The 15593-nt window shown below is 39.7% G+C and overlaps 2 protein-coding genes across 3 annotated transcripts; one reads left to right on the top strand and one right to left on the bottom strand.

Moving 5' to 3' along the window:
- Positions 1–3317: 3317 nt before the first annotated feature.
- Positions 3318–7523, top strand: chgb (chromogranin B). 2 transcript variants are annotated; one of them, XM_067482335.1, is made up of 7 exons: positions 3328–3597; positions 3777–3820; positions 3921–4011; positions 4406–5876; positions 6066–6165; positions 6303–6413; positions 7094–7523. In XM_067482335.1, exons 1-7 carry the CDS (start codon positions 3558–3560, stop codon positions 7172–7174), a joined length of 1938 nt encoding a protein of 645 aa, XP_067338436.1. In that variant the 5' UTR covers positions 3328–3557; the 3' UTR covers positions 7175–7523. The 2 variants fall into 2 exon arrangements, with proteins under 2 accessions (XP_067338437.1, XP_067338436.1); XM_067482336.1 differs by lacking the exon at positions 6303–6413 and having other exon boundaries at positions 3318–3597.
- A 49-nt stretch (positions 7524–7572) lies between these two features.
- Positions 7573–14927, bottom strand: trmt6 (tRNA methyltransferase 6 non-catalytic subunit). The gene is made up of 12 exons (XM_067482337.1): positions 14628–14927; positions 14244–14374; positions 14013–14122; positions 12579–12670; positions 12392–12475; positions 12180–12304; positions 11862–12032; positions 11416–11573; positions 9812–9897; positions 9003–9105; positions 8595–8681; positions 7573–8165 (listed from the first exon to the last, which is right to left on the bottom strand). The coding sequence occupies exons 1-12, from the start codon at positions 14732–14734 to the stop codon at positions 8004–8006; spliced, it is 1416 nt and encodes a 471-aa protein (XP_067338438.1). The 5' UTR covers positions 14735–14927; the 3' UTR covers positions 7573–8003.
- Positions 14928–15593: the final 666 nt, after the last annotated feature.

The raw sequence follows: 15593 nt of genomic DNA, 5'->3' as shown, positions 1-15593 counted from the left end.
TTAGCACTTTTCAGTAAACAGCGAAGCACATTAAAAATGAGCCTCTCCTCCACTACTGGAAGTGCTGCTGGTGTTACATCCCACAGCATCCTTCATAGCTCAGACACAACTTGTCAAAATGTCAGCCATTGAGATCGTATCAACTAGAACTGATTTTATTCTCAACGTAGTCATCACAAAGTCAGGACATATGAAATATTGCAGCCAAATTTGGTCATGTCATATTTAAATCAATCAAATCCCTAAAAAACAAAATTCCAATTCCCTTTTTACTCTTTTCCACTTTCTTTTTACATCCACTGCACTGATGCAAGAGCAGTAGATTTGAGTGTTGCACACACAGTCCCCTCAGCAGTCATTGTTACTGGCTTATTAACCATTATACTGCTGACAACAATATGATTCTAGAGTTGTCACAATATTTATAAAAACTGGTTGCTCTGATACATTAATAATTTATTCACATTTACAGGATAAGCCGAAAGGACAAAAAAAAATAAATAAAATCTCATCTTTCTCCCTGAAGATCTCATTAGGATCTTCACCTCTGCTTTCACTACCAAAATAGAACCATTTTACTAAAATACAGTCTGCATTAATGATTGCAGTTCTCATGTTTGCTATTCTTCAAGTATCAAATTTACACCACAAGAACACATTTTTCAACTTACAGTATACACTCTAATGAATTAGGTGGCCAAAAAAATTAGAACCGCCTCTTCTTATAATGCGCTCCAGTCCAACTCCACCACCAACTATGTCCTCTATAATATACAGAGGGTGGAATTATCACCTGTCTGACAGTTCCAACTTAAAAACTGAGAAATTATAACATTGTAAAAGCAAAATAAAAGTAGAGCTCCTGTACTGGATTGGATTAGATTGTACAGGTCTACCTAATAACGTGGCAAGTGAGTGTATAATAATCAGTTCTTATCTGCTTCTCAAATAATGAAGATGATTCAAATCCTGTATTAAACAATAAATCAAAGCTGAACTCCTCTTAATGGGTCCTTTTATTTTTGCACTGGCCTTTTGGGTCTTACTGAGTGCTCAATTGAGAATGCACCCTGCTGCTATGATAGTGATGCTATTAGCTTTAAAAGGCCTTTATTATCCTGTTTGATTAATGCATAAACAACCGAGTAGTTTTTTTATGTTTGGAATGTGTTCCAACTGTTTAAATGTCCTTTTTTTTGAGGCATTAAAATCTGTATTAATACTTTTTAATAAGCATGCTGCCAGTTTATATTAGAAATTGTAGCAGTTGTTGAAGTTAGGATGAATTTTGGCTAGTTAAAAAGATTCGCATAAGATCCTATATTAAATTTTGCTACAAGACTAAGAATAAAAGAAGATGAAAAATCTCTACAACATGTCAGACATTGATACCGTAATCATGCAGACATTTTCAAAAATAACTGCATTTGACTACAGCTTACCGAACACTGATTCCCCTATTGTTTTTGGAATATGATCAAAGTCTCTGACTAGTTTTAAGTCAAACATAAATCTTCTATCCATTAAAGATCAAAGCCTAGTTGAGGCTTTCATGCAATGCATTGCATTGTACTCATAATGAGCCACTCACCCTTTGCCCATGCATGTAAATGGTTGTGATGGGGTGGTGTTGTTGCGACAGCGACAGATCTGAGTTGTGCTATCAGACCTTTCCTGCTCATATCTCCCCCCCTTAGCTTTCTGTAAGCCCCTATATCTTCACGGCTCACTGAAATATTAATCAGGCCCAGAGCAGTATCAGTAATCGCCACCAAAAAAAAAAAAAAAAAAACACACATAGGCATCATCACAGGGGACTTGTATCATTTAGTGGTTCAGTGCATTTGATATCCAGAGGCTGGATGGCTCACAACAGAGTACTGAGCCTGAGCCACAGACATGACTGCCTGCCTGGAAAGGTACAGCAAACTGCAGAGCGCTGTTGCCCTGATGATGTTGCTCACTGTACACAGAGTAAAACTGAAAATTGCCATCATTCACAAAAATGACTGGGTTCACAGGGTGCTTTAGATCAGGGTGTATTGCATAGATTTACAATACAGACATTACAGTTTTATGCTTTGGCCGGTAATTATTTCAGTCACCACACTGGAGGCTTGCTGCAGTAAGAAAGATAGATGTCAGAATCCAGTCATGTAGGCACAAGCAGCTCAGTCAAGTGAGCAGATTTATGGAGCACGATATTCCAATTCTGCTTGCAGCTGTTCCAGTTTCTGGGCTCTCGGTTTCCAAGACAGGATTTAAAGAGAATTTGAACGTACTTAGCCATACATAAAGCTTTGTGCTTGTTGGGTAAAAATCCCATATAACATTTTCAAAAAACCTGCATTTTTAGGCATCTATAAAGACCTGGCTGCAACCGAGTCATTTCAAGTATATCCTATTCTCAAAGTCTGAAACAGTTGTTTTTGTCTTGTGTTTTTCTTGTGTCTGATTAAATGAGTATACACACAGAGGGGAAACAAATCAACGTACAAGGAAGCAAGCAAGAAACCGTGCCATGTGCCAAAAAGAAGATGGCAGCACTTGTCAGTTTGAATGTTCTGAGCTGTGCGGAATTGAACCTACTAAGTTTCAGCTCAGAAGCTGCACATGTCAGCTTATCCCAATCCAGGGTGTGTTGTGAAGACAGCAGCAATCACTGATTAAGGAACTGTTCATGCACAGCCTAGTTTCTGGAGAGAAGTTTGAAGTGACAGCTCACTCCTAATAAACACATTCACCTACACACACCAAGTCGGTAGGTAGGTAATTTTTAAATGTTTGTCTTCAGCTGTGTTTTAGGCTTTTGCCAGTCACACAACAACAAAAATCAATAACAGCAAAAAGCTGCTCATGGTATGTAGTATAACATGTCTCTTCAATGTACAGCTATTCTCCACTGACATGTTTTCCATACTGGTGTTAAAGCACCAGGTTACATGGGAAACTGGAAGGCGTGTGCTGAAGGCTGAATGAATGACTGAGGAGTCAGCTGCACTCAAATCGGACTCAGTGTTGTCCGCATCTGCATGTGATCTATGGTTTTGCGCAGTACAGGACACATTACCACGAACATGTTTCACATCTCCGCAGAGATGTTGAATCAATAATCTCAGACACGATGTTGTTCTCTAGAACAACTGCAGCAAGAAAAAACATTCAACAACTTCTCGCACGTTCTCCGTAAAGTTGCATTTTAAAAAGCCCGAAACTTGACGTGATGTTGTTTCCACCCGATTTCACCGTCTGCTCGACCTGTTTAAACTATCTGTGACAGTAACTTGATTACTAATGGGCTTTTTCACAGAATGTCGGCGTCATCGGTGCGTGCATCACGTTTCACTCAAGTCCCTCTCTTTGCAGGTCTAATGAGTCATGACATTAACAGAGCCTAAAGGCATCCTCCCACGCGTTTCCAGCCCACTCCTCGCTTTATTTGAGGCGCTCTCCTCTGCTCAGAGCTTCAGAGCAGCAGAGCGCTCGGTCAGCGCAGCTCCATCCTGCCGCTACGGAGCGACGGGACATTTCCCTGGATCAATCCTCATCTCGCCAAGATGAGACTTCTCGTGGTTATTGTCGCGGCTCTGCTGACGGGTAAGTGAAAGTCACATTTCTTCTCCTTGCAGAGTGCAAAGAAGTTCCCGTGTCCAGTGAGCTCAGTTCAGGACCATGGACAGAGTCGCCGACCACTCCCCGCACATTCAATTCTGTGTCCTTATGCAATGTCACGTATGACATTTTAACATTACCATGAATACTTTGCTCTACTGCAGAAAATCTCGCGCTTCCACTGACAAAAGGATACAGAGAAGATGTGGTATGCTTTCTTAATGGAATACAATTATTCAGTTTAAAAAACAAATTGTAGCCATGCAGAAAAATAACTGAGCAAAACATGTTTTTTCTTTATTTTGCAGGTAAAACGGTGTTTGGTTGAAGTCCTGTCCAAAGCTCTCTCCAAACCGGACTCCCAGCTGGATCAAGAATGCAAAGACATCCTCCAAGCAGGTTTGTTTCGTTATTGTGTATTTTTATTCAGCCCAAATCATTCAAATAATATATGTGTTGGAGACAACAAACAGACGCAAATGCGGTTTGAAATGCAGATCTCTAAGATACAAAGGAGCTGTTCCAAACAGATATAATAATATCTTGGCAACTAGCTGCTGACTTAAAGACAACAGTAAACAATGATCTTGTTCACCAGTTTTAAGGGTCACTTTTGTAGGATTCTCTGGTCTTCCATGATGCCGGTTTTTATGTTAACATAATATGAAACAAGTGGTTACCTACATCAAAATCAAGTTGCCTGAGGCTGAAATCAATTAACAGTCCCACCAATACTTGTCCTTAGGTAGATCCATACACTTACACAACTGACCTTGTTTTATTTATGCCACAGGCGTTAAACATGCCCCACTGGACAAGAAGAGTGGATTGGGGATAGCAACTCATGAAGAGGTGATTAAAGGTCCTACTGAGCAGCCTCAGGCAAAGACAGCAGATGTTAAAGATATTGAGGCACTCCTGAAATCCGTGGAGGAGAAGAGAGAAGATCCAGGAGATGAGCGCAGCCAAGAATCTTGGAGTCTCGGTGATGAGAAGGACAAGAGACACGAGAATGAAGAGGAAGAGGAGCGAGAGAAAAGGAGCAGCTGGAGACCTGGAAGATATTACCAAAAGAAACAGAAACGAGTTGAAGAAGATGATAACGAGCGCAGCCAGGAGAGTTGGGGGGTAGAAGAAAAGAGATCAGAGGAAGAAGAAGGTGAAGAGAGAGAGAAGAGGAACTGGAGACCCGGAAGATACCACCAAAGAAAACACAAACGAGATGAGGAACCCCTGGGAGAAGAGCCAGGGGAAGAACGTAGCCAAGAATCTTGGGATGTAGACAAAAGGCATGGGAATGAAGATGAGGAGAGATATAAGCGTATATGGAAGCCTACACATCGCTACCACCACAAGAAAAGTCTCCACAAACGCAGCGATGAACCATCAGAGGAAGAATATGCCGATCGTAGCCAGGAATCTTGGGGTCTTGACAATGACAGAGAGAAGAGGAGGCCAGTAGAGTATCACCAGAGGAGACACAAACGTGATGAGCTTTCAGAAGAAGCCAGGGAAGAGCCAGATGAAGAACGCAGCCAGGAATACTGGGACTTTGACACTGGAAGAGAAAAGAGAGACTGGAGGGCAGGAAGGTATCACCAGAGGAGACACAAGCGGGATGATGAGCTCTCAGAAGAAGCCAGAGAAGAGCCAGATGAAGAACGTAGCCAGGAATACTGGGATTTTGACACCGGAAGAGAAAAGAGAGACTGGAGGCCCGGCAGGTATCACCAGAGGAGACACAAACGTGGTGATGAACCCTCAGAAGCAGCCAGGGAAGAGCCAGATGAAGAACGTAGCCAGGAATACTGGGACTTTGACACCGGAAGAGAAAAGAAAGACTGGAGGCCCGGCAGGTATCACCAGAGGAGACACAAACGTGATGAAGAGATCTCAGAAGAAGCCAGGGAAGAGCCAGATGAAGAACGTAGCCAAGAATACTGGGACTTTGACAGCGGAAGAGAAAAGAAAGACTGGAGGCCCGGCAGGTATCACCAGAGGAGACACAAACGTGATGAAGAGCTCTCAGAAGAAAAGAGAGAAGACCAAGATGGAGAGCGTAGTCAGGAGTACTGGGGATTTGACAAAAGGCACGAAAAAGAAGATGGAGAAATCGAAAAGCGTATATGGAAACCAACACATCGATACCACCATAAAAAGAAAATTCACAAGCGTGGTGGAGGCTCATCTGAAGAAGACGGAGACCAGAGAGATAATTCAGAGGAATATGAAGAGGATGCAAAGAATGGCGATGAAGCTCTCAGGTACTTCTCTCCTGCATTAAATCTACTGCAAGTTTATATTTTGCACCAGACACTGCAGGGTTTAGTAATACCAACAGGCGATCGAAACATAATTTTGCACAGCAAAATGAACGACCCCCCTACACAGTGTTTGTGTTTTCACATGAAAAGCACTTGGAAAACAGCATCTAATTGATTCTGTACTTTCAGATATCTGGCAGAAAAGCGCAACCCCTGGATTTACAGAGGATACTACCATCCTGCCTGGTTTAAAAGGGATTCAGATGAACAGGCTGCATCTTCAAACAAGGTAAGCGTGTTTTTTTTTAACCTGTATATACATAAAACTAACAGTACAAATGCTAATTCTTTGCATCTTTAGATTAAAGACAAAGGTTTTGCCCTAAACTGCGCAGTTCAGACAAATTTGGTTTTGCCTTTGTTTAGATGAATGAACTGGCCAAGTTGCTGAGCTATAAGATAAATCAGCTGGCCAACCATTCTAATCAAGAAGAGGCAAAGAGGAGCACACACCAGAGAACACTCACTCCACAGGAGGTAAAATGGCACAAACTGCAAGAAAATTACCTTTATGAATGACGTAAGGCTGTTGTCTTTAAAGCAGTACATGTTGTAAATTTAAATTAAAAACTGATGCACAGCACATCCAACTAGCCAGATTTTAGACAAAAACTATCATTATCATTACATGCAGACTTGAAAATTACAGAATCAGACAATCACGGAATACTTCACTGTGGGAAAAGCAGCTCGGTTCATTAAGGAAATCTCCAGTCTACATGGAAATGTCCAGATTAGCCTTCAGAACCAGAGAGCACAGTGAATATGCATCTGAACAAATGCACATTAAGAAGAAGCCCTCATGAGACTTGTTCAACCCTGGCATACAAAGTATCTACTACTGCCTCGCTCAGATCGGTTCTTTACAGCACTTGTTCTCTCGGCTTGTTTGACCTCTTTTTCTATTTACAATCTCCACACAGTTGCTTCATGACTAGTGTAATAATCACACCAAGAAGCTCCCTGAGCTATCAAAGTCACAATATACCCATTAAAAAGAGAGCTAGGGCCAGTGGATGCCTTCTCATCTTGTGACATATTTTCAAAAAGTAACAATTCAGGGAGGAGAATGAGAAAAAACAGGGACAATTTAACATATTTTTTGTGAGGTTCTATTCCAAACATGCTCAAAAATCCAAACTGTTCATGTTTTTCAGGAGAAAGAGCTGGATAACCTAGCCGCAATGGACATGGAGTTGCAGAAAATTGCTGCCAAGTTGCATGACAACAGTACATAAACTGGAATGGACATCGCATCAACACATCATCAGCACCGAGTGAATTAAAACTGCTGTCTTATTGTATGTCTGCTAATGTTTTATGCTTGCAGCGTTAACAAAAACTCAAAAAAATAAGACAATAAAAAGCCTGAAACCTGGCCAAAAACACTTAACTTGTTTATCATTGTAGTTGTAATATTTTAATGGTAACAATTGAATCAGCATGGGAATGTTTTGATGTTTATACATAGAGAAAAATTTTTAAATAATATACGTAAATATCCAAGGAAAATTATTAGATAGTCATTCTACAGTTATTCTCTAGTTTGTTCACTCACTCAATAAAATGAGTTATTGTGGGACCAAGCACTTACCTGTCAAATTATTTCTTTTTGGGTAAAAAAAGTTCACACAACTTCTTTAGTACAGCTTTTTTAATTTTGTGCTGAATCAGATTTACATCATAACAAATGGCACTTTCTGCAGAAAATACAAAAAAAATATATAAACCTAAAAGCTGGAGAGCACTAACTGAGGGAAAAAAGTTTTATACCTAGTCTTAAGGCCTGAAACACAAACCTGTCTCACTCTCAACACAAAGATTATTTCAGCAGCTCCTTACATAACACATACACTGAGCTCAAATAGCCTAAACAGATTTATGGTTTACTCCTCAGCATTATGCCTTCATCTGCACTGATCTGAATATACAAGGGAACGCATTATATGAATGCAAACCAGACACTGTGTCCCTTATTCCAGATGTGTCAAATCAGTTCAGTAGAAGTAGAAGTGAATGCTGGAATTGGAAATGTGCCCTTACGAGATTTGATGCTTCTGTATTCGTTTATCCCTCAGCGCCTGTCAGTTTGAGTCTCTTTGATGCTGGTTCCTCAGCTTGCTGGGAGCCTGCAGGTTTGGAGTGGTCCATGGCCACAGTTGTCCCTGAGAGGACGTAGCCCCCGCCCCCGCTCATCAGGAGCACAGGATGTGTCCTGTTAGGCAACACCTAGGGACACACAGAGGAATACCGTCAGGAGACATTAAATCTACAGGAAGAGCTGTGGGGAAATAACACCATGTACTGAGGAAGAAAACCTATATTAACACTTAGTTTTTATACACTTGTCCCTCGTATACAATTCTAAAAACAAGCAAATAAATAAAATGGTCGGTGTTCCTTGAGAACACTGAGATGAGAAGTCATCTAATACAGACGCATTATAATAGAGGAAGTAGATGAAATACTCAATTAGTGGACAAACAAAAACTTTTCTTTTATGCTTATCTAACTGAGTATTTTCTGTTGGTTCAGTACTGGGACAAACAGCCAACTAAAGTATGACAGGAATTCTATTAACTGTTAAGAGCACCTATTACACATTTGATTCATTCACTGGAGCAGATTTAACTGGGAATTTAAAAAGAACAGATTTACCTGATAATGTCTGAGCCAGGTGTCTGTGAGTCTAAGGTTGACTGTACCACCACATTCCCTGAGTTTTGTGTAGCACTCGATAAGAGGCTGCAGAGATGGGGGGGAAGGCATTTATTAAGCAGAAGACAGCAGAGTCAATGAGTCGACACACACAGAGGGATCATTTTAGCGGCATAAGCACAACCAGGTTATTAGGTGAGATGATAGGCATTGTAAGTCCTTGGCAGTGACAGGGATGTCCACTGCAGTAATATATAAGGTCATTTCCCCCTTGGAGTCTAATAGAAGTAATAAAAACTTGTGTGGGATATTCTGCTAAGCAAATAAATCATCCACGCTCAGTAGCGGTATTATTAGAACATATACCCTGAGCTGTTGTTCAGAGCGTTGTGGTCATTATGCTCTTACCTCTTTGTACTGGGAGTAGACTACAAAAGGCCTAGATGGGGAGAGGAATTTCAGCAGGCCCATTAGGACTGGACATGGGTGAAACCGACTGGCTATGATCAGCCTGTATTTAGAAAGGAAGCAGATGATCAAGCAAACCTGTCAATATGAAACATACTACCAAAGGCATACTTTGTTATTGGAAATGTGTGGGTAGGCAATATCTATTACTCAGCTGTGCTGTATGTGACTTATTACCAGAAGATTTAGTAGCTTGCCATTGTAGACATTCATTTCATATTATATTCAGCCGGATGAGTCAGTAGAAGAAGCTGATTTAGTACAGTCTGGGAAATTGTGCTCTATGGAAGTGTTCATGATATAACTGCTATGATGTACAGGGAAGTCAATATGCTAACCAGATCAATACTTGTAATCCAGGCTCATATCACCTTCACAACATATCATGCATTAATCATAAAATGGCTAAAAACCAAGTGAATGACATTGTAAGACAGGAAACTGTAGAGCAATCACTTCATTCACCTTGTAAGGGCACCACACCGATAAGTGTGAGCTTAAGGGAACGTTGATGAATTTAACAGTTTGGTTATATGAAAATACTTACCAAATACATTAATCAACCATCAATTCATCAGCCCTGTAGATCGATTTTAACTACTTTTGTTTACTACAGAACTGGTACGAGCAGAACTGTTAGGACTAAGGTGAAAAAGAAAATGGCTGATACTGAAAAGAGTAAAACAGTGCTAGGACAGGCAGGGAAGATGAAATGAAAAATGTAAATCTTAACAAAAGTTGGCACCCACCCGTCAGCATTCCTGCCTTCCAGTAGGGAAGCAGCAGCTGCCAATTTCTTCCCCTTCTCTTCCAGCTTTACCCTTTTTTCCTGTGCCTTAAGAAAAACAACAAAAAAAAGTCAGAGCATCCATCCTCTCTTCCAGTTAAGTTTTGGTATTCCCGTCTTCAAACAAGTAGTAACATTTTAAATGTCACATCAAACACATTTTGCAATTTGCAGGTTCATTCAGTTTTATGTACAATTAACATTACAGAAGTAATCTGCAATGATGATTCTTTGGTGATCATTGGAAAAGTTATATATTACAACACATGGGTCAGAGAACGACACAAATCTGACCCACTCTGCCACCTTGCACTGTAAATTAGTGACTGGTAATAAGTCTGAGCACCTAAAATATTATTATTCGGTTTTTGTTTTACCTAAATTAACTTTGCTTTTCTTGATTTACTGTTATGGAGAGTTGTTTCACAGACTCCATCTAATGATTCCAGTTTTCCTTACTGGGAGAGGTATTGAGAAATGTGAGCTTTTAGGGCTCGTTGCTGTCTCTGTATTGAAAAATGGCCATTTAATGATGTTTACAGTGAGATGTTAAAGACAGAACAACGTGATACTGAGAGGTGGTGCAGGTCCTTTGGTGCACACAGGTGGTTCATCAGAGCCACCACCAGCAGCTGGTTCTTACTCTGCCCCCACAGACCCAGCTTGACCGGAGTTCAGACACCTGCTGAACATCAACAGCTTCAACATGTACATTATCACTTTGGTTTTGGTTGTAATTATGTCAGAAGTGGTCATTATTTTTGCTCAGAATGTAACATAGTGTGGATTTAAATTGAGTAGTGAGAGATACAACTAACACAAGGTGATCTCTGTTATGGGCAAATGAAAACCTTTACAAGTTTCATTGCATCCTGGTATGTGATATAACAAAAACTGTTACGGCAGTTTCACTCACTGAGACACCTGCCCACAGTGCACAGTCGCTTTTCCTTTCACAACTCAATTTTTCAGTGACTGACGTAATATCTCCTAATACTCAACTGTTCATGTTCTCTTTAATGCGTAGCAGGTACATAATTATAAGGCTGTGTTTTGTTTTGTTTAATACAGTTTAAAAATGAGCACTATTTGGCCATTTCATCCACAATCTAATACAATCCAGTACTGTAGCTCTGGCAGAATTTCTACTTTTACAAAGTTTTAATATCGGTTTCTGAGTTGAAACTATTAGAAAGGTGATAATTCTATGTATTCAGTACTGAGTTCATGGTGACTGGTGGAGATGTACTGGAGTACATTATAATTGGAGGTGGTTTTAATGATTTGGCCCCCTCATTAATTTTAAATAAAGCTAATAAATTAGCCAGTGAGTGTATAACCCTATTGTTTAATCTGTGCTAGTTTGCCTGCTCTCCCTTTTGAGTTTGTCCTAGCCAACCGTTTTTTCTTTTTTTGTTTTTTTTAGATGGCTCTACAACTCCCTCACAAAACCACAACACGTTACTGTGGTGTACAGTATATATGAAAATCTAGTTTTAACAAAACTGTTTACATAATTTTTTTAACGTAGTTTTTTAAAAAAAGAAAAAAGAAAAGTCGGCATACTTTGGCTTCTTTTCGTTTCCCCTTCTCTATTTTCTCCTGGTCCAGGCAAATATCATCACCAGTGCTGGTTTCAATGCTCTCTTCCTCTGGGCTTCTCTGCTTCTCTGTTGCAGGCTGGTTGTGCTCCTCCTCTGCAACTATGCTGGTCTGGTTTTCAGCTGTATTTGTTGTTCAAGAATATAATAAAAAGGTATTAGAGAGTAAATATACATCATAAAGAAATATCAAAGTTTATATTACAGTTTTTTTTTCTCATTAAACAGAATCATCTTTGTCTATGGAATTGCTGCCATTAAAATGCATGTAAACTTTAGCATTCTGTTGTTTATGCCTGGAAATGTCTTATTTTCATGCGTATTTCAGCACTACCTTGCAGCTACACTGTTTCATCTAAAAACAAATATTCAATAAATATCTTGTAGCGCTTTAAAAAAGGAAGGGCCTACTAGAACTGGCATCTTTGACAGTGGTGTCCAGAGTGCCTGCCAGCAGAGAATTGACATGGCAGATGGGAAATTCATGCAGCATATCGTGAAAATGCGCAGGGAAGCCAAAGCTCTCCACACCCGCCCGAACTGGCCCACCTCCTGGGTACATTTGGATCACTGAGCCATAACCTAAATAAGGAGGAAAGAAAGATCTTTGTTTAAAGGCCAGATGAAAAGGCTTTGTGCAAAAATAAAATAAATTCTCCTTATAGATAAAACAAAAATACTTTGATCAAATAGATAAAAACTACAGCCAAGTTCGCAACAATTACATACCCCCCATTCTTTCCATGACACCTCCCAGAACAAGGCCAGCACATGTCTCAAACACCAAAATCTTGCTGCCAGCATGGATGTTTGCCAGAGTCAACATCTGGGCAAGTGTGTCATACCGTAGGTGACTGTACAAAACAGAAACTTATCCATCATACAATGATCTCTTACTGCTCTACAAAAGAAATCTTTCACACATATTGTTGCTGACTCACCAGATCTTGCCTGGTTCCCGGCCGTGGTACATCATAGCCAGAATGCGACAAGATGGTCTCAGGATTGTCACAGTATTTTCATACCTGGGAAAGCACAGGATGGGAACAACCAATTACACAGATTTCTGCACACCAAATTATTTTGAGTCTATAACAGATGGTGGTTGTATAATAAGGAGTGACTCACTTCTTCTTTTTCTTCTTGATGTATTTATCCTGGGCATACTCAGTCTTATCTCTGAATGTGGAGCTGTTCTCTATAAGTTGCTGAATGATTTCCTGTGAACATATACATACAGTCTTCAGTCTCTCTTCTGTCACAGTACATTTGATCTGATAATTTAAAAAAAGACTCCCATGACAAGAGAAAAAACAATTATGCACTGGGGCATCTCAATAGTTTTTGACTTTCCTTCCAACCCAATTTTTTTTATAAGTGATCGCAGAGAAGGCTTAAAAAACACCAAAAAAACAATCACTTTTTTAAAGTTTCTCTTAAACTACAGTGAGCAGTTACTGTAATAGTGTTAGATTGAGTCTTAGATTTGTTTTTTTTAGCAATGCTATAATGAGCAAAGATTTATTTCACTGTCTGTTTGTCAGAATATAACTAGACAATACAGAAAATATGTATACTGTAATAAATAATACAGTAACGCTAGAGAGAAATGTCTATGATGAGAAGTTTATCTGGGTTTGTTCTTTGAGAGACTGAAACAAAAATCCCGAAAGGACCTAGCTTAGCATCTGGCAATTTTATCTGGATGCAAAGTTGAAGATGCTTGTTCAGTAATGGCCTTTGTGGAAGGATAGCAGCCAAGAAACCACTTTTTTGGAAGACGAACAAGGCGAAAAGACTGGGATATGCAAAGGCTCACAAAGCATTTGAGTGAAGATCAGTGGAAAAAGAGTATTATGAAGTAATGATTTTGATGAGTCAGAAAGTCTAAAATTTTCAGGTGCAAAATGTGAGATAGTAGTATAGTGAAAAGGAGAGTTGGAAAGAGGTAGGAGAAGCCTTTGGAGAAACATAGTGGAGGGTCTGTCATGGTTTGGAACTGTATTTTTGCCAGTGGTGTTGGTAATATTGTAGCAATTAATGGGATTGATAATGCTTTAATGTACAGACAGCTTTGAATTTATCAGGTTATTCTTCCTAAAGAGCATCTAATTGGTTTCATTTTTTAGCATAACAACGATCGCAAGCACATTGCTGATGCAGTGAAAATGTTTTGGGGAAAAAAAAGCTGATAAAACAATGACAGTTGAGACTTGAAGAGCATAGAGGCAGTATAGGATCACCTGATCAGAGAAGGCTGTTTCACATATGAACTCCGGACAATGTTAGGAGAATTAAGCATTGGACATTGTCCGGAGTTGTGTTTCAAACAGGTGACACACAGCAGCATGTCGTCCAAGTTAGAAATGTCCTCACTTGCAAAAATCTGTTCAATTTCAGTGCATGATCAACACGCACAGGAGGGACATGATTGAAAACACTATGGGAAACAGTGTTTTGTTTACAGCACATTGGAGACACGAATCCAATAAAAACAACTTCTATCCCATGAGTACTGTAGTTGAGTGATTTGCTCACTTTAAATGTTAAATGTTACTATACCTGACCCTTCAGACCTTGCTCCTTGAGGGTCTCAATGTCGTCCCTGGTCAGTTTCTGTGATTTTCCATCGTCTACAATGTTTCTGTTGTCTGTGCCTGCTTCCTTTGCATCTAAAAAGAATGTGTGAAGACTTTAGGCAAGGTGAAAATTCATAAGTAGCAGGCAGTCAATAGCTTTTTTTATTATTACTATTCTAGCTTTAGTGTGGCATTTAAAGAGCATATTACACACCACTAGAGCTCTCTGTGTTCTTGAACCGATGTGGCTGCAGGGTCCCTCCAGGCACAATGTCAAATGTGGTGCTGTACAGATGACCCACTGCATTGTCCAGGAAGAACCACTGTTTCTCAAAAACCACCTTCCTGTAAGTAAACCAACCAGAAACGAAAGTATACAGAATAGCATTTTATAGCCCTTGGTGCAACTTGTTTAAAAATGACGCAATTGCGTCAGAGTATTTGCAGGGCGTTTATAATCACTAAGTCACAGCTAATTAACCATTTGTATCAAAGTAGTTATAATTATCTGATATTATCAGAGTGAGACGTGTGGCAATCATGATTCAGTTGTTTGTCTAGTTAAGACAACATTCAACAATTAACGTTACTGACTCACTTCAACGGTTGAATTTGCACAGCTTTGAAGATATCCCCTCTTTTTAGCACAACGCAGTCACCTTCTTTAATTCTGTACTGAGAATCATCGTCTCCGTTGTCGGCCATGATAACGGTGCTAAACAAGCGAGACAGTTACGAGTTGAGGTGAATGTCGCCTTTAGCTAATTATACGGAGACACTGTTGACAAGGCACAGTTCATAGGCACTACACTACCCTGATGTGAAGACTAAACATGAGACATTACCATTTCCACGTGTTAGCTATCGTTTCCCTAGCCTCTCAGGACGATTAAACGATTGCAGACTGTAGCTAGTCCATGCTTCAACGTAGTCCTCTGTCATTGGACGAATGGACGTCGATGAGTTTAGCTAGCCAATGGGATCGATGTGTGATGACACAGGTTAAAAATGTAGATTTCGGTTTCATCGATAAAATAATCCGTCCTTACCGAAACTGTCGCACATTTCATTCGGTACAGTCCACCTGTTTTATTTTTCCAAAAAGTTCTTCTTTTTTTCAAATGCGTGCCTGCCATGTAGCTCAATGTACTGGCTTATATTGGAATTGAAAAAACTATTCTTTAAAAAACATATTGTATATACGAAACACCTAAATCCATCATTTGGTCTGAGTAGTAATAATTTCTAGTATTAATCTAGACAGGGCCACTACAGGACATAAAACAGAAGCTTACAAAAATTACTAAAATAGCTATAGCTTTAAAATAATTTACTACATATTGTATTTTCTACATTTCCCATCAATATAGAAATACCTGGTAAATTGATTGTTGAAAAAAATTTTCTTTTAAATGTTGGAATTTATATAAATGGCAACACTTAATGGTCTGTCTTTGTGGGAGCTGATACTGCTAGATGGTATTTCAACACAGTTAACAGTTTAAAGGGCACACACATGGCAGATGTGTGACCACGTCATCATCCAGCCTGGGTGGGCATGTTT

The sequence above is a fragment of the Channa argus genome, chromosome 17 (genome assembly GCF_033026475.1).
Source record: "Channa argus isolate prfri chromosome 17, Channa argus male v1.0, whole genome shotgun sequence".
In the NCBI taxonomy this organism is placed as follows: Eukaryota; Metazoa; Chordata; class Actinopteri; order Anabantiformes; family Channidae; genus Channa; species Channa argus.
Note: the sequence above shows the minus strand (reverse complement) of the source record. Positions and strands in the feature narration are given on the sequence as shown.